This window comes from Condylura cristata, unplaced genomic scaffold, assembly GCF_000260355.1.
Source record: "Condylura cristata isolate star-nosed mole 26May11 unplaced genomic scaffold, ConCri1.0 scaffold00007, whole genome shotgun sequence".
In the NCBI taxonomy this organism is placed as follows: domain Eukaryota; kingdom Metazoa; phylum Chordata; class Mammalia; order Eulipotyphla; family Talpidae; genus Condylura; species Condylura cristata.
This window is the reverse complement of record NW_004567108.1, coordinates 46,770,297-46,788,973: the sequence shown is the minus strand read 5'-3', so window position 1 is coordinate 46,788,973 and position 18,677 is coordinate 46,770,297. Positions and strand designations below refer to the sequence as shown.

The 18,677-nt window shown below is 39.5% G+C and overlaps 1 protein-coding gene across 1 annotated transcript in view; it reads left to right on the top strand.

Moving 5' to 3' along the window:
- The window catches only part of LOC101628371 (ras-related protein Rab-3C), a 106,472-nt gene extending 88,135 nt beyond the window's left edge, over window positions 1-18,337 (top strand). Inside the window, exon 3 of the mRNA XM_012721848.1 lies at window positions 12,284-18,337. Coding sequence (XP_012577302.1) covers window positions 12,284-12,471 — 188 coding nt within the window. The 3' untranslated portion in view covers window positions 12,472-18,337. The remainder of the gene's footprint in view (window positions 1-12,283) is intronic.
- Window positions 18,338-18,677: the final 340 nt, after the last annotated feature.

The following is an 18,677-nucleotide window of genomic DNA, read 5'->3' as shown; positions in this document are numbered from 1 at the left end:
CCATGTGGTCACCTCCGGGGCAGGCAGGAATCGAACTCATGTGGAAGTGGCTTTAGCTTCTCAGTGCTGTGCTTTAACCCGCTGCGCTACCAAGGAGGGCCACAAAGAAAGAAATTTATGGAGAAGAAAGAATTTGTATTCCTTGAACCATTTTTATAAGCCCTGAAATTGCAAAAGGCCTAAAGTTTCCCCAAAACAAGAAACAAAGACAGCAGATAAATTAAAGTTACTTCTGGAAAGAAGTGATTATTTTTTATTAATAATTTATGAGAAGCAATTAACAAACATGTAGTTTCCATTTTTTCCCAGTCAGACAACTGTCATCATATCATGGACATGTATACTGAATTCCAGATCACCCAGGCCCACCCATAAAGTATTCCACACTTCACATTTTTTCCAAATTGTAAAATTTGTCTTCCCTGCTTTTTCCACTTAATTACTTTTTTAAAATTTTAATTACTCATCTGACAATATTTATCAGACACCTAATAGCTGGGTGTCATAAAATACATGTCTTCCCTCTCAGCAGTTTAACATGTGGTCTGTGTACCATAATTGCAGTATTTCTGATGTTATAACATGTAAATTATAATATACAAGTTATTATATTATACATGTTTTAATAATTATACAGAGATATATAATGCCTGAATTGTTAAGGTATAATACACAATATTCAATACATATAACATGTATTCTATAATGCATTATTTCATTGTTATATATAAACAGGGCTAGAGAACATCAAAACAAGTATAACTTGGAGGAGAGTCATGGGGTTCCTTGCTAATGTTTTAGGAATATGAAGACTGACAAAAAGATACACTTTACATGTATAAACTCTGAAACATGCTCATTCTATAAATACTGGCTTCATTAAACAATTCCCTCAAGGTAATAATCTCTTGAAGTAGAAACAAGAATAAGATAGGCTTGCACACAGCAAAAAATACACTAAGCAACCAACTCTCTCTGAGCGGCCTGGGGTACACCCACAATAGATCATGTTTTCCAAGATCTGCATAAAGCAAGGAGGAGATCCACTACAGCTAGTCAAAAGTTTAGACTCTGGGAGATTTCTGTCCCATCGAGGGGAAGGGTTTGGGTGCCTGAGCTTTGCTGCCTCTTGGTTTGAGCGAAAAGATTACTGGGGGGTACATGAAATAGCAACCTACCCCAGGCGGCGGACCCCCACCTTGTTGGATTCTAGTGACTACACTGCCAACTCCTGCTGAGGCTGCGTCCGCAGGGTGCCTAACCTGGAACCCTGCTCTGGTATTTTCCAATCTGCTCCTATGACTGTTAGTGTAAACCAACCTGTCTTTCTTTGTCAACCCTGCTAAGAAAGGACAAGCGGGGCAGGGTTCGCGATGTGAAGTCATGTTGTCATGGAGCCCAGAACTCTTTTTTTCTCTGTGGCCTGAAACTAAGCAGTGAGATTTTCTTTGTACTACAAACCTAGTAAATCTACTTAAATTCTGTTCTTTGACCTTACAGTCCTTCAGTGAACCAGTAACAAATGTGAGAAAAGGATCTAAAGATAAATTCGCATAAATGTAATCTTACTCAGTTTCTTTCTTCAAAAAGTGCAAAGCTTTCTGGAATCTCTAAATAATAAACTCTTCATTCTACTGTGCTTTGTAGGAAATCTCTGGAAAATTTAAAATTATTTTAGAATATAATTGACATGAAGCAAATTAGTTTCAAGTGTACAACATAATGATTCAATATTTTTATATGTTGTGAACTGACCACAAGGTGCGTTAACATTCATCATCATATAGTTAACTTTTTTTTTTGCAAGGAGAACTGCTAAGATATAATCTCAGCTGTTAATTAATGAATCCAGTGAAATTGTAGCAGTATTATTAACCCACTGAGTTAAAATAAATCAGCCAAAGATTCTCTTCCAAAGTGCTCTTGGGGGTTTCATTAGGCCTTTTTATTCTCAATTGGAGGGCAAGAGATAGATGCTTTGAGGAAGATTTCAGAGTATAATATACTGTTTTCATCATTCACTCATTCGTTTAACATTAAATTCTGTTGGTCAGGCATTATGATTAAAGAGATAACACAGGTAAATTTCTTGCTTCCAGGGACATTATAATTTTGAGAGAGACAAAAATGGACTTAAAAAGGCGGTATTTAAGTGCTAGTATGGCAGGATGGACACAGTGATGGAGGAGCTGGCTAGTGAGATTTAGAAAACCCCTGTCTGAAGTCTCTGGGAAAGGGCACACCAAGAAGATGATGTTTGAACCAAGTCATGAAGCATGACAAGGGTTTAGTAGTTGGACAAAGAGGTGATGGTGCCTTTAGGCGGAGGAAAATATCTGGAGCGCTTTGACCTCCTAGCTGGTGACAGGGCTAAAGAACTTGGCTTTGTTTTGCGCAGGTTGAGAAAGCAGCACTGGGTTTCAAACAGGGAGTGACAAGATCAATTCACCTACATTAACTTTGTTGGCCGTGTTTGCAAAATCAGGGCATTTAAGATCAACAGGGGTATAAAAAGGAACTGTCACAATTATTTGTATTTCAATGTAATGATTCAAGTTTTACTTATGCTTTACAATGTAATGAATCCAATTGTACATTATATAATTTACACACAAATATCTGTATACTAGACTAGTGCTGAATCTCTTTTCTCAACTGTCAGAATTTTTTAAATTGTTCAGTGCACACGGGTTAGAGGACTGACTACAAGGAGAACTGTCAGTACTCACACATATACACACACCTGTCCATGAAGCTGAACCCCAAACAGGAGCATTTTAGCAGCAAAAGCACCTGCAGGGTTGGGAACCCGGATATAGGCCCTCCCCACCTCACCTGACTGTCTGAGGTTGAGGATCACAGGCCTAAAGTATCAGCAGAGAGAATACAAATGAATGTTTTAAACATTTTGGCAGTAGAACTAAAAACAATTAATGAATGTCAGGATATTGAGTGCCGTGAACGATGACCCTGGGTGTCTGGCTTGAGTAACTGATCAGTCATCACAGTGGGAGAGTGGAGGGAAGCAGCATTTTCATATGCAAAAGAGCAGAACTGAAGACCCAGGGAGATGATGAAGGAAGGGGAACGGAGTGCCTTGGTGGGGTGTCACTGAGTGCCTTGGTGGGGTGTCACTGAGTGAATGGGACAAGATCTAGCAAGCAGACCGAAGAATCTCCTTAAACACCAGCCTGGAAATCAGAAGCCCATCCTTTCCCAGGTGGCAGTAAATTATCATTCAACCATAAGAAACAGTCCTTTCTTGTGAAATTATATTGAGGTGTTTTAAAGTTCCTATATTAAGTGCATTTTTGTATAACATAAGATAAAACCAAAAAAAAAAAAAAGTGAAATAAATTTTAGGAACTGGGCATTATGGCCAGGTCCATAATGTGAACCTTCTCTTCAGCAACAGACTGCAGCTGGCAACAGACTGAAGCTGGCTTTATGGTTTGGTGGGCCATACATATTTTATAGCTGATCTTGATTCATGGGCTTCTGCCTGTGCAGAGAGCATTAGATTAGCTTTCCACTCAGCTGGGTGCCAGGTGCAGACAAGCACGAGCAACCCTGGTGGTGGGCACATTCCCACTGCGGTCATTCAGCATCTTGTAGCTCAGACCTGCAGTGTTTCCTTCAGTCATCTCACTTTAATACAGGATGATGGTCTTTTCCACTGATTAAAAAGTGTATAATCAATGGAAAAGACCATCCTGTATTAAAGTGAGGTGATTGAAGGAAACGTACATGTGTATTTGTGTGTTTTCCCTTTGCTGTGACCAAAAAAAAAAAAAAAACTGTTCCATAATACAGCCAGGTTGAGAAGCCAGAAACCCTAATGGGGAGAGCATTGCCTTGGCAGCCTATTTTTAAAACTCAAATCACCTGCTCCAAGTATGCATTGACTCCATTAGCAGCTTTTAAAGATTTACTTAAATCTTAATTGTATTGTTTATGAAAGAGCAGGAATTGCCAGTGTCTAGATTCAGCAGGGAACCCCAGCAGTGCTATTTAAATGTTTAAGTACCTGTCTGCATGCAGTTCTTTGTACCCAGCCATTATTCCCACTGGCTCGCTTTCTTTCTGACTTAAGTATTCCTAGGCAGTATAAAGTACACCTCCAGGCAGACATGTTAATGTGCACAGTTGGCCAGGGAGTGGTCATACTCATGCAGTAGGAAGGAAAGGAACTCTTACTTTCTCTTAGTCCAAGCCTCCTTTGAGCTACCCAGTTTCTAATAACTTTAGATCTCTACTTTTCCGTGACCCTATGGCAGCCGAAATTTCACTCCTCAGCAACTTGTCTGTTCCTTCTGAATAAAGGGCCCATTGATCAGTTTGCTCAGAACAGTCCAGACAGAAATAAGTCTGCTCATTTCTGTGTGTTAATAGCACCCTCTTTCCATCTCAAAAGAGACCTAGTTTCATGGGCCATCCAACCCATGAAACGTCACTCATTAAAACCTGCGAGTCCTCTATTCAACTCTCTGACCTCGGGGTTCTGCATTCTCCCCCCCCCCCAACTTCTGAATGTTCACCCTGCTTAACCCTCACATTGCCCAGTGTATGTATTTCAAGACCCTGCAAATCTTTACCCACTGCTTCTCTGGTCACCAGCACTAACCTCGGTTGTCTTTGCTGTCTTCCCCTTTCCTCATCAGACCTCTACCAGTACTTTCTTTCTGGTATCTCCCCAGGCCCATGAGTCTGTCTGCCATATGCTTGGTATGCCCCTGCAGAAGGGCCTCCAAATGCCCAGTCTCTTACCATTTGTGGACCTAAGCACTACGAACCCTCAACGTGCACATCTCTTGCCCCATCTTCAGAAAGCGTTCATCCCTCCCTCTTACCTGGATTTGACTCCACGCCCCACTGGCTCCTTCTTAGAATGTTCTTCCAATTTGTCCCTTTTTCCTATTCACATGAGCTTGTTAGATGTTTAAAAGTGAACCCAGTTCACAGAACAAGATTTTTTTTTTTAAAGATTTATTTACTTGTTCATACAGAACTGGGGTACAGGCCAGAGGCTCAGGGGCGGTGAGAGGCTTCACCAGAGACAGAGTGGGGAGCAGAACAGGCAGATCGACGAAGTACACTGCTGAGGGGAGCAGCGGGCGGGCCAGTAGAGGTCTGCCACGCCATGTGGTCACCTCTGGGGCGGGCAGGAATCGAATTCATGCGGAAGTGGTTTCAGCTTCTTAGCGCAGTGCTTTAACCCACTGCGCCACGAGGGAGGGCCGAACAAGATTTTTAATTTGCTTGTTAAAAACAAAACCATAAAATTGCTAATGTCAGTGTAACAGCAAAATTAAAGTCAGATATAAGACAAGGTGAAGCATACGGAAACAGCTTAATCTGCTAAGAGATGAGAGTTGAAGAGCTCAAGTCAAGGATGGTTTGTTCACTCAAAATTGTGAAACATTTTTGGTGGCTGCAGTTGGTAGAGGTCCAGGCCTGTTTATCAGTTTCACACACTTGTCAGTGTTAACTCCTTTCAGGGCTAAATTATCATAGAATTAGTAAGTCACACTGACCACAATCAAAAGGGACTGATTTCTAATTAAAAATGTCATTATTTGCATGAGAAAATGTAAATGTCACATCATTGATAATATCCCTGCCAGGCAATGAGTGCATTCTTTCATTAGTAGAAAAAAAAAATCCTCGTGAAAAGCATTTGATTTTGTAAGGGTTCTCAGTGGCTCTAAATCCAAGGAAGGTGAATTCAGTGATATCCATTAACTTATTTTTTAAGATTTATTTATGCATACAGAACTAGGGTATAGGCCAGAGATGCAGGGGCGGTGAGAGGATTCACCACAGACAGAGTGTGGAGCAGAATAGGCCGACTGACAAAGTACACTGCTGAGGGGAGCAGCAGGCAGGTCAGGAGAGGTCTGCCGCGCCATGTGGGTCACCTCCAGGGAGGGCGGGGATCAAACTCATGCTGAAGTGGCTTCAGCTTCTTAGTGTTGTGCTTTAACCCACTGTGCCACCAGGGAGGGCCCCCATTCACTTATTCTTTACTCCTCTGTGTGCTTAATATGTGTGCGGCCCGTGCTATGAAGGGAATCCTAGGGAGTGTGCACCAAGGAATGTCCCTTAGCCCCAGGATAGTTGGGTGGCATGCAGGCCCAATATGCACACCACAGGGCACCTAGTGTCCTCCCCTTGACTGGGACAGTGAATGAACCCAAGACTCTTTTCACTTGTTTGCACTATGCTGACATTCTCTTCTCTCTTAACACGCTAACTTTGGGAATTATAAAATTCACTCACTGGAAAGAGAAATCCTGCTTTTCATAGTAGAAATTTGGGGAAAAGTCTGGTCTCTTGATGGATTTTGGGAAGTATTGTATTCCCATTAGAAAGTCATCTGTTCATTCTGTCTTGGAGTGAATGAGTTCTGCAGATGGCTAATTTCTAGTGCTTTCTGCGTTTAGCAACCTTTTTCTCAGCAGGTGGCTTTTTCTTGTCTCAAAACTAAATTCCAAGGATATATTCCATTGGGTGCCTGTAGGTGTCTCTTCCCCAATGACATACAGACTAAAACATGGTATGTCATCCATGAAGCCAACAGATAGCTGTTTCCCCACTAATTCATATGCATTATCCTTATTTTGTCTTTTTAACATTACAAGTTTATTGTACTATAGCATGGCATTAAAAATGTAAGTATCAGGCCACCCTGGTGGCGCAGCAGGTCAAAGCACAGCACTAAGAAGCTAAAGCCACTTCAGTATGAGTTCGATCCCCACCTGCCCTGGAGGTGACCACATGGCGTGGCAGACCTCTCCTGACCCACCTGCTGCTCCCCACTCTGTCTCTGGTGAAGCCTCTCGCTGCCCCTGAGCCTCTGGCCTGTATCCCAATATTAAAAGGCCAAGTCTATCCTTTACCCATACAACTGATCCTTCGAACCCAACTTCCTCTCTCTCCCTTCTGGAAACCACTAATTTGGTCCTATTGTCTAAAAGTTTTGTTTGTTTTTTAGTTTATTCATTTGGCTTTTCTATGCATTATATTTGAGTAGAATCATAGTGTTTATAAATCTCCATCTGATTTGCTTTACTAAGTACAATACCTTCTCAGTACATCTGTTGTTGCAAATGGCAGGATTTCATCTTTGTTAATAGTTTTATTTCCCCCCACATAGGAGTAGTCTACTGTGTCCATAAGACATCTTTATTCAATCATTGTTGATATCCAGCTCTTGGTTATTGTATGTGATGCTGTAATCAACAGGAGGATACATATATTTCTTCAAATGAGTGTCTTTATACTGGAGTGGGGAGGGGGAACAAATATCCAAAAGTGACATAACTGAATTTATGTGTTTGATTTTCCAGAGGCATCCCTACTTTCTGTGATGGTTACATTAGTTTGCTTTTCCACCAACAATATGCAGTGGTTCCTTTTTTCCACATAATTTCCAGCACTAGTTGTTTGTCTTTGGGATGATAGTTCTTACATGTTAGGTTCTATTTCATTGTTTTAATGTGAATTTCTCTAATAAGAGTGGCAAACATCTTCTCATGTAACTGTTTATATTAGTTCTCTGTATGTCTTCTTTGGGAAAATCTCTGTTCACACATTGGGCTTATCTTTAAGTCAAGTTGTTTGTCTTGTTGAGTTGTAATAAGTGGTTCATATATCAACATTTTGCCTTTCAGTAGGCTGACTCTGTTTCCAAGCATGTTTCTTTAATTGTGCAGAGGCATTTTAGTTTGATATAACCCCATTTTTTTATATAGTTCTTCTTATTCTTCATGTTAGAGTTCAGTCCCCAGATATAACTAAGACCATGGCATGAAGTGTATTGCTTATGTTTCCTCCCATATGTTTTATGGTTTCAGATATTACCTTCAAGTCTTTCATTTTTTGTACATTAATTATTGGTATGAGACTGTGTAGTTTCATTCTTTTACCTGTGATTATCCAGTTTCCCCAACATTATTTCTTAGATACTTTCTTTGCTCCATTGTATGCTCTTGGCTCCTTTGTTGTAAACTTATCATATATGTTGGATTTTATTTATGATCTCTCATTTCTGTACCATTGATCTGTGTATCTGTTTTTATTCCAATACCATGTTGATTTAATTACTATCACTTTGTACTACAGATTGAAGCTGAGGAGGACATTAGTAGCTTCACTCTTTTTTAAAGATAATTTTTACAGTTCTTCTGAGTTTCTAATAAGTTTCATAATATTTTGTCCTACTTATATTTAGGATTTTGATAGGGGTTGCATTGAATCTGCATGTTGATTTTGAACTACAGATTTTTTGATTTCTAGTTTTAAGCTATTGTGATCCCCCTTCCCAGAAAATGCTTTAATTTTCATAAATTTGAGACTATATAATTGAGAATGTTCTATGAATACTTGAAATGATTGTATATTCTGGTAGAGTGATTTGTAATTATCTATTCAGTTCCTCTCATCTAATTTGTCATTTAAGGTCACTGTTTCCTTGTTGATTTTCTATCTGGTTGATGAGTCCAATGCTGTAGTGGGATGTTAAGGTTGTTGTCAGTGTTTCCCCTTAAGTCCGTTAATATTAACTTTATATATCTGGAAGTCCTATGTCAGAGGTATATGTAAAAATCCACCTTTGTCTCTTGATACTTTACTTGGCTGAAGTTATATCTCTTTAACTTTAAGTCACTGACATTCCTAGCAGACTGGCATTATTTGACTAAGAAATGACCATTCTTAAAAAGATATATAGAGATATTAGTGTTAGTCATTATAATCTCATCTTCCCCTTTGTGGGTTCAGTTAACAGACTAGTTTCTTTTCCAGATACAAGAATTATGAAGAGAAGAGATAGCTTACTTACAACCTCAGATCCACTGCTATATGAAAGAAAAACATTTTCAAGAAGCTTCACATGCTTTTTATGTCTGCTCTGACAGGACAACTAGGTTGTGTTACCATGAAAGGAGCTAGATTTACTTGAATTCCCTGACTTTAAAAATTGGTACTCTCTACCCCCAGAATGTTGTTATGAAATTGCTAGTTATCATATAATGTTGGAATGGGTGCTGCAGGATATAAAATGAGTATTTGGAATGTGTAGATGTTAACTGTGGATTTTAGTGAGGCTTCAGTTCTTAAGTTACCACATGTGTAACTCAACTAGGCAGTGGAAGGTACTTCATGGGGCTGTCCCAAATGCTGGGAAATAAATGCCCAGCACAGTACCTGCATATAATATGTGGTCAAAGTTTTGTTCATGATGCCACATTCTTAGATAGCCTAATGAAATTCAGTGTTGTAGAACCTGCTATGTAAAATAAGTATACTGATTATTTAACATGCATCCCTCTCAGAAAAACCCCTGCTCATTGATAGTGCACATTAATGCAAATTATTTTCCTTATCACTGAAAACCTATCAAAATGTGAAGAAGGAACCACAGGAACATTAAGCAGATTTAATAGAAAACACACTTTATATGAAAATAAGTATCGTTTTTAAACAATTACACTGCCAATTAACAGATTTGTCAGTATCTATAGTTGTTAGTTCAGGTGTATTTCTTTACATTTTTCCAAAATGTCTCATCACAGTTGAATAGGGCTGCTTTAACTTATATCATAAATTTCCACAGGGCAAAAACTAAAGTAACATTACATGGAATTCTGCTTGGTGAGCTACATATTACATAGCACCCATGTGATGTAGCAGTTATCCCATATACAGTGTGAATGCACATAAGCGCCTGAGTACATAAGCAATAAATGGTGTACCACATGTAATGCACATGCTCTCTGCAAGTTACTGCATATGTGAAAGGTTTCAAAAATTGGTTAAGGCATTTTTTGCATATTGACTGAATTAATTGGCATATGGCACAGCTCTCATACAATTTTCCATTTAATCCATATGAGATATTCAACATAGCAGGTCTATGGTGAATGTGTTATTGCACGACAAATCAGCGATAAGTGACATTGCACATGTGGTAGGTATAATATATCACTGTCACATTTGCAATAACCAATTTAGTGCATATGCAAGCTTATTGTATGGAATTCCACTTACATGTGATAAATGACTGGGGTGAAGGAATCACATGGGATGAAGACTTGTGCAAATATTCACAGTGCTGAACTCTTGAGATCCATCAAGTTCAGGGCCTTCCTGGTGCAGAGTTTGTCTCAGCACGATCAAGCTGTTGCCTGCCAGTATGGCCTGGATTCAATCCCTGGCCAGGGAGCTGATCTACCTGTTCACCTCCCCACTCTGTCTAGAGTGAATCCTCTTACCCACTCCCCCATACCTCTGGCCTACACCCCAGTTCTTACATGCATAAATAAAAAGAAAGCTCCAGTAGGATATTCAACAGATCTATCGTCTGACCTTTCTCTCAAAGACAAAAAAAACCCAAGTTCACAATTATATTAATAAAAGAAGTATTAGGAAACAAGAGAATTAACTGCCTCTTAGGTTTGGGAATTATTTTCCTCCAGGTCTCAGCCAAGGTCTTAAGAGAAACCGGTATTTTGTGACATAAGGCACCTTACCCCAAACACTAGAAAACTCCCCAAAAGGATGCAAAGTGTTCTGACATTTTAGCAGTAAGAACGGTACTTAGATCCATACTTTCCAATTTCAAAATGTGAGGGGAAAATGTTAGAAGTTGAATTCTTTAGCTCTACATATTTTGTAAACATTAGGAAAGAGAATTTTGCTACCATTAGATGGCCAGGTCTGTAGATCAAGAAATACAGATAGATGTAGGTGCTACACAAGCACTGTAGAGAGCCTAACTCTACTGCTGTCCCTTCAGTTCAAATTCTGTTATTATTCATTTGCACTTTAACAATAAAATACTTACCAGAAGTCAAGCTCCTTGAAATTGTGTTACATGAGAATTGCCACCTTTCAATATATTACTTAGAAAAAGTATGTCTATGCTTTTAGGAATTTTGACAGATGCAAAATACTAAAACTGGTCTCAGAAGCTGGATGAAACATGATTTAATCATCCTGAATCCAAGTGGTTCCTCTGAGATAGGGGCAGATGTAACCAGAACGATTTATAGGGTGTAAAAATTCAGAATGGCTTAGAAAAGCATTTTTGTGTTCAGCCAAACACAACCTAAATCAACATTTCCTGAATGGACAGGGCAATCCCAGGCTGGCCTACTGGGGAGGTTGTCATGGCAACTAGCCAGCAAGCTCAGCCACTGGAATATACAAGCTAACAATAGCGAGATCAGGCAGTGCCTGTGCCTGCAAAGCTGCAGACTAAGGCATCTGCCTAGGTATAGCACACATCAGCAGTGGGCAGCTGTCACTGCATTTAGACAACTCTTGCAATTCTGGGAGCACATTTGAAATTTATTACATCCTTTACCAGATGCTGATGAAAACACTATTGCTTCAGGGTATGGAGAAGTGAGCACCCATAGATGCAGAGGTGTGTGAAGTCCCATAGGACTTGGGCTTAACACCACTCCTCCTGTTTTCTAAGGCCAGAGCCGTGCTTAAGGTAATGATTCTTTAGTGCCACCTTGTGTCTGGTTAGATGTTGGAAATTGACTAAATGGACATTTTCAAACCCTTCTTTGAGCTCTAGCCTGACAGTCATGTCCCTTTTTCAGGAGATATGAAGTCTTCTAAGTCTCAAATGAAAAAAAAAAAATTGTCAGGGTCTGAAGTGGGGGGAATACCAAATCACGGGAGTCCTAGAAAAGAGTAGGGTTGTGGTGGGAATGAGAGGGGAAAAGTGGGTAGGGGGAGAGACTCCTCAGTGAGGGTTTTAATGTTACTGTTACTAGCTCTTGCAATGGAAATTGTTTCTATTCAGCCATGCTGTTAGAACCAGCCAATCAATAGAGAAAAATGAAAACTATTGCCATGTCATCTGTGGAAGTCTTTTGGTCATGGTTGTTGGGATAGCAAGATACAGATTTCCCCCTCTATCCAAAAGTAGAACACTCCTACTAGGTATGATTTTGATGGGTCATTTTTGGGTTGGGCACCCTCAAAGTTTTTTCTAAAAATTAAAAAGTAATAGTCCCAGATGTAAAAAAAAAAAAAAAAAAAAGCCTACTGAATATACCAACTAGGAACACTGTTTTCAGACAGCAGGGATTCTGCACCAGTGTTTGTTCAATGGTCAGCTTCTGCCCCTTTCTCATCTCCTACCTAATCAAACCCACCCCATCCACTCCTGTCCCACGACTACCCCATCCAAAGTCATAATCAACTCCTAAATTAATTTCAAAAGAAGTATAACATGACCAACCTGGATTTGTGTTTCTTCCAGGGTTTGAATTTTTTGAGACAAGTGCCAAGGACAACATTAATGTCAAGCAGACATTTGAACGTCTTGTGGATATCATCTGCGACAAAATGTCAGAGAGTTTGGAGACAGATCCGGCCATCACTGCGGCGAAGCAGAACACGAGACTCAAGGAAACGCCTCCTCCACCGCAACCCAACTGCGGCTGCTAACGTTCCCATCAACACAGGCGGCGCAGGAGGCTGGGGGCCAGCAAACAGCATTTAGGAGTGGTCAGTTCGCCTTCGCGAATCCTGCCTGAAAATGAGGGAAATCTATGATGTCAATGGCTCATACATGCATTCAGTTCTTGGGAGATTTCCTATACTAGTATATGGCAAATGTGTGATCTTCAATTTGTAAGGACTATCTATCCATCTAAACATCTGGTACTTGCATGTGATTTGTTATTTGTCTTTTAGGCTCTTTTGTTTCACATTTCTTTTCAGATTAAGCTACTGCCAGAACCTCAGACCATAATTTCACCACAACTGACTTGTTACCAGGAGTTGAAAATATGTTCCTCACTCAGGACTACCAGGGAATGGCTTGTGTGTGAGCCAGGGGAGATCTCAGGGCTTATTTGCTTTACTGTTAATTGAAAATCAAGTGGAAATAACTGTCATCAGGGAGACTATTGTGGGCTGGTCAGTTTGTTCTTCCAGAAATGAGTCTCTTTTTCAATGTATTAATAATTGAGAGGTCCATGGAGGAAAGGTATTGAAGTACTGTATTTAAGGCCCTTGCAGATTTCCTGACAGATTAATATTTACCTGACTGGAACTAAGGTTAGATGTACAAGGAATGCTCAAACCTGAGACTGCCCTTCTCACTGATTCTACATAGGTTTTTGAATATTTGAAGGCTCTGACAGATGAAAGGTAGATGCTGAATGTGTTATGCAACAAGCATTTTAACCAAGAAAAATGTGAGGGGTTCCAAAAGCCTACACTTACTCACCCCCCACACTTGCTCAATAGCTAGCCCCCAGTCACATAGACCACCCCTTACACTTGGAGTCTTGAAGCTTGGTCGAATCCCCTCTACTTACCTAACACATTCTACTCATACCTCAGCTCCTGCGATGTTACCTAATTAGAATTATTTAAACCATCTCTCAATGGCCCCTGTGTTAAGGAAAGAAACTTCTCTAATCTTTCTCAATTCCAGGTGTTCATGATTCTAATGCATACCTACATTCGATAATCCTTTAAATATGCTTTCCTCAGAGATCACGCTTTAGAGCTGAGAGCTCTAGAAATACTCTAGGATGGCATAAGCAATTTGAAAGGGGAAAGGAAATCAATTGAATATCCAGATTCTTTCTCCCCAATTACTCTGAAGATTATATGTGACCAATGAGCAAAGAAAGCCCACCAGCTTTCTGAGGTTGGAGGAATCCTGGCTCCTGCCAGCATGCTTTCCAGCTTAGGTGTTAAGAAGGAAGCTGGTGTAGCGAGGGTATGTGGAAGGACCGCTTAGATGGTGAGTTCCCTTTTTTAGACAGTCATGTTAAAAATAGACGCTTTGATGTTTTAAAAAGTACCTCATAAGTAGAGATACTTCCAGTAAAAGTACTGGATGCAGGGGAGTGGAGGGGAAACATCCACAAATCTGATGATAAACACTTGGGAACTTAATTCCATCTCAGTTGAATGATGAAAATTATACAAGAATGCACTTGTTAAGCGATCTGTGGTATTTCTCACCTACTTAGCTTAAAATCAACAAATCATTAATACATTTCTACTTCAGTACCCCACAAGACAAGCCTTCACTTAGTAGAGACAAGAATCTACCCATGTTTTCTTAGACCTTAAGGGGGCAAGCAGTTTCAAAATCACAGAAACTAAAGATAATGAAATCAGAAATTGGAGCAGGTGTGAGAAATCAAAGCAGATTATTCCTGCAACAGAAACCTGTCAGCATGACACTGTAATATTTTTATAACCTGGATGAGAATTGGCCATATTCAGCGGCATCACTGTTAAACTCGTTTTAGCTCTAACCTGAAGAAAGAAGTCAGGAAGACATTTCTTTCCTCTCTGCCAGTCCCCACCTGATTCACATACACACTCACATCGGGCCTAGCTAGGCTTCAGATTTCCCCCTTACAGAAGAATCGTGATATATATTCTTGTGAGGCAGAAAACAGAAAAAAAAAAAAAAATACTGTGAAAAAATAAACAGAGGTATTAAAGAAAATAAAAGTGGAAAACAAAATGAGTGGAGAAAAGTGTAAGGGAAAGAGCTGATTTTACTTTGCTCTCATCTAAACCGCCACTGAAAGCTGATGCCAGTCAGTTTAACTGGCCCTAAGGCCAGAAACCCTAGGCCAGGTGCCCATTCACTCATGTCAGATGTGCCAAAGCTGAAATACTTTGTGCAGTCAGGGGAAGGCGTGCAACCCCAGGAATCATCATTTGTGCTACAGCCAATACCTCTGGTTTCTATTTCCCAAACCTCAGCGGAAATAGAGCCGAACTACCTGATTCTCACTTCTGAAGCTCCCAGTACAGTGTAAAGTTCACTGAGAAGTTTCTAGAGAGGATTATCACAGAGCCCAAGTGAATAAATACTTATGACTCTGCTATAAAACATGTGTGAGGGGAGAATATCCTCTGTTCTCAACCTCAAAAGAGCCTGATAAGATTTGTCAGAGGTGCCAGGCCAAGTGACCATGAGACTTTCCATTGGCAACCACATTCCTTATGAAACACAGCGCTATCTCCTGCCCACTCACCCTCCTGCACCTTCTCCCTCTGCCAGCAGACTAGGTAACCACAGGCCATTTCTTAATAATAGCCTATCGATACATCAATCTAGAAGAGCGAGACACCTTAAAAGTGCATGCTTGTGTTCATTTGTGACTTTTAGATGCCCATCTTATTTTGGATGCAATTCAATTAATGTTTCAAGTATGGCTTTCTTTCCTCACTAATCCTATTCCTCCAATTCCCTTTGAAAGCAAACCTTGTTTCTTAGCAGATGTTTCCCAAGTGTTTTCTATTGGTATTCCTAATATAATTGAAAGATTGGATCAAAAATTATTTCACCTAAATAATTTGGAGTGAATCAGTATTTCAGTTTTGGGGTATATGAATGAATGTACAAAATGTGTGAAATTTCTTAATCCCTAAAGGACAGCTTAAAAGTTAGCATCACATCTACAGGTCATCAATCAGTTCATAGCTACTACCCCCAATGAGCAGTTTCTACTTTCTGGATAAAATGAAGACGAAGCACCAAGAGGTTCTGAACTGACTCTTAGAGCTCCCCTGAGGTTCACCTGAAGACAGTATCCCTTTAATGCCTGGTGAAGAAGTGCTAAGATTATTTAGATAAGCCCTTCAGTTGTAGCAGAAAGCTGTACCATTGCTCTGGTAAATGTGATATTCTACAAAGCTACAACCCATATCAAGGTATTTCTGTACACTATATGTGTGTGTGTACCTGTGTGTGTGTACACACACACACACACACACGTTTCACCTACTTTTATCCAATGGTTTTTTTTTTTTAAGAGTTAAAGTTCAATTTTTACTATATGAGGATAGACTTTCACATGTAACAGATTTCCATGAAGCTATTTTAATTTGGGAGTCTGGCCGTCTGATCAGTGGTTCATTGTAACATGTTTTGTCAACATATATTGAATGTGTGGTGAGGATGGACTGTACGTTTTTCTGGTTAACTGTGTGGCATTGGTGGGCTATAATGACACATGTCCAGACTCAGCCAGGGCTGAGGGGGGAAGCTGCATGTGAGAACTGAGAAGTCTTTTATTAGTCATGTCAGAAACTCTTAGACCAAAGAGTGTTTACTAATTTTCATAGTAGTATTGAAATGCTCCATTGTGTATTTTTGGTGTGGCCTACTTGGATGGTGGCCTGCCTGCCTGAAGAATCCTCTCAAACTACAATTTGTGTGACTGGTGGCTGAACTCTTATCCCTTTGTGTGCAGGCTAGGTGGGGTGCCATCCCCTATGGCCTGGGGAGCACACAGCCGCCTCGCTCTGCTCAGCTTGCCTGGCTATGGGCACCACCCTCTTAGGTGCTTCCAGATGGTGGTGTCCTTCTGATGAATGGTACGATTTAGGGATTAGCATCAGCTTTTCAGAGTTCCTTATATTTTAGGTGAATTTTTGACCAAAGCCAATTACGGACATAAACCTGTTTAAATTCTGGAATAAGTTTGGACAAATTGGCAGAAGATAAAAGTTTAGGATCAGATAAAAAGCATATTTACTCCTCCGGTGACCTACAGGGCCCCAGGTTTGGCTATAGTATCCCTTGAGGTAGCAAAAACAAGTCTGGGGAAGTTATCTAAAATATATCTACCAATGTTACTGATATTTCATGAATAAATGATTTGATATTCTTAAAAAACTTTAGAGAAATGCTTGACGCTCCAGTCAAATATTTGAAGACTGTTTGCTGGGGCCACTCAGTATTGCCCCTCCCAACACACACACACACACACACACACACACACACACACACACCCCTTTTAAATGAAGAAAAATTTCCACATATGGTGCTTTCTCCATGTGAGAGAGAAGGAAACTTTTACTCTATTCCAGCTGTAACTCACATTTTGTTTGAAAAGGTCTACAGAATAAGCTTTTCATATAGATTTGATTAGTGTGTCTGTGCATATAATTAATTCCCATTAAAATTAGAGGGTAGAGAAAATATATCTTACAGACACTCTAAAGTAATTATCTTAAAATCTGTCAGTGCTTGAATAGGAAGATCAAATCATGGAACTAGTAGCGAATTGAACTTTGCATTTGCATTTCTCTTTTCTACTTCAGATTTTTTAAAATCATTTACATTTCTAAAAGCACTATTCTCACAAAATGACAGTATCAGGAATAGGAAACAAGACTCAAGTTTTCCCATTTATCTCCCATCACCACTATTATCAGTGGCGTTTCAACCAGTTACTACTTGCTAAAAGGAGGTTGGGGGTTACCTGTGTATTTCACTCACCTGTGTTCATATTTCCTTCTTCGTGGACAACTGCAAGTTGGTTATGGCTTTATTGCTAATGAAAATATTCCACATTCATGCTGGTGAGAGCTAGGGATTGCTCAGGTTCACGAAGACTTTCCTGAAAAACACAGTTGGGACATTAACCACACAGACCTGGCCTCCCAGGGACATTTGCATGGACACTTATCTAGTGGTTCCATAACCCATGTGGAAGTGAAGTCTGGGGGCTGTCTGCTGTAGCCATAAGGTTTTCCATGCATTATTTCATCATCTCTAGGATGTGTACTGAATGAAAATTTCCTGTAATTCCTGTTAATATTGTTAATGTCAGACGTGATGTGATACCGTTGGACTGTCCAAATGTACAACTATATAATGGTGTTTGTGGAACTGAAATGTCTTAAATGTTGCATGAGATATGTTATAAAAATAGATTTGTTTTCTATTTTTCAACACCTCAGAATTGAGGGTTCATGGGCCAATAAGTGCAATATTTAATGACTTATTCAGTGTATATAAACTAGTGTGAAAGTGTGAATCATAATGAATGTGTGCTATTGCTTTGATGGCTGTGTAATTTATTCAAATTATTTCCTGTAGCTGTATTTGTCTAGTGGTGCAGTTTGTACAGTAAATACCTTATTGGTGTCATGTGAAACTCCTCTGTGCCTACTTCAGAGTATTTTTTTTCCTACAAGACCAAATGTTTAGTATCTGAAAATATGTCAATTTTCCCTTTAGAACTGTGGGTTTTATTTTCAAAACAAAAAGACTGTTTATTTTATCTAGTCTTTTCCTTATTTACGTTCATAATTTTCCTTAAGCCTCTTTTATAATATGCTAGTTTAGATATCAAAGAAAAATAAGCATATACGAAAGTTACTTAAGTTTTCTCAGAAATGTTGAGCACACATTCTGTATACTGAAAAATGTCACTTGTCTTATTGTTTACAAATGTAACACTGTCATCCCTGAGTACTCCAAAATATTGATGTTTTTTAGGTTGTAGCAATTTTCAATTGTCCACACTGGTGATAACAGGAGAGACAACAGTTAGAATCCTTCATTCACTTTGCTCTATGTCATAAACTCAAAGTTTCATCCTTAAGCCCTTTTGGTTAATCCCACAATTGGTAGCCCAGAACTTTAATGAGATGTAATCAAGTCAGGAAGATAGACCTGGTTACTGGATTATCAAGAACTATGTATGTTGATATATATGATGTTTGAAGTCGAATAACAACCTCAAACTCCTACTTGACATTTCAATTTTGAAGGTAGAGCATGATTTTAATATCTTGTGTCTTATCTCTAAAGTAAATGGAGTCAATCATGATATCCTGAGGAAGAAAGGTTACACATTTTTCACTAAAAGTGACAA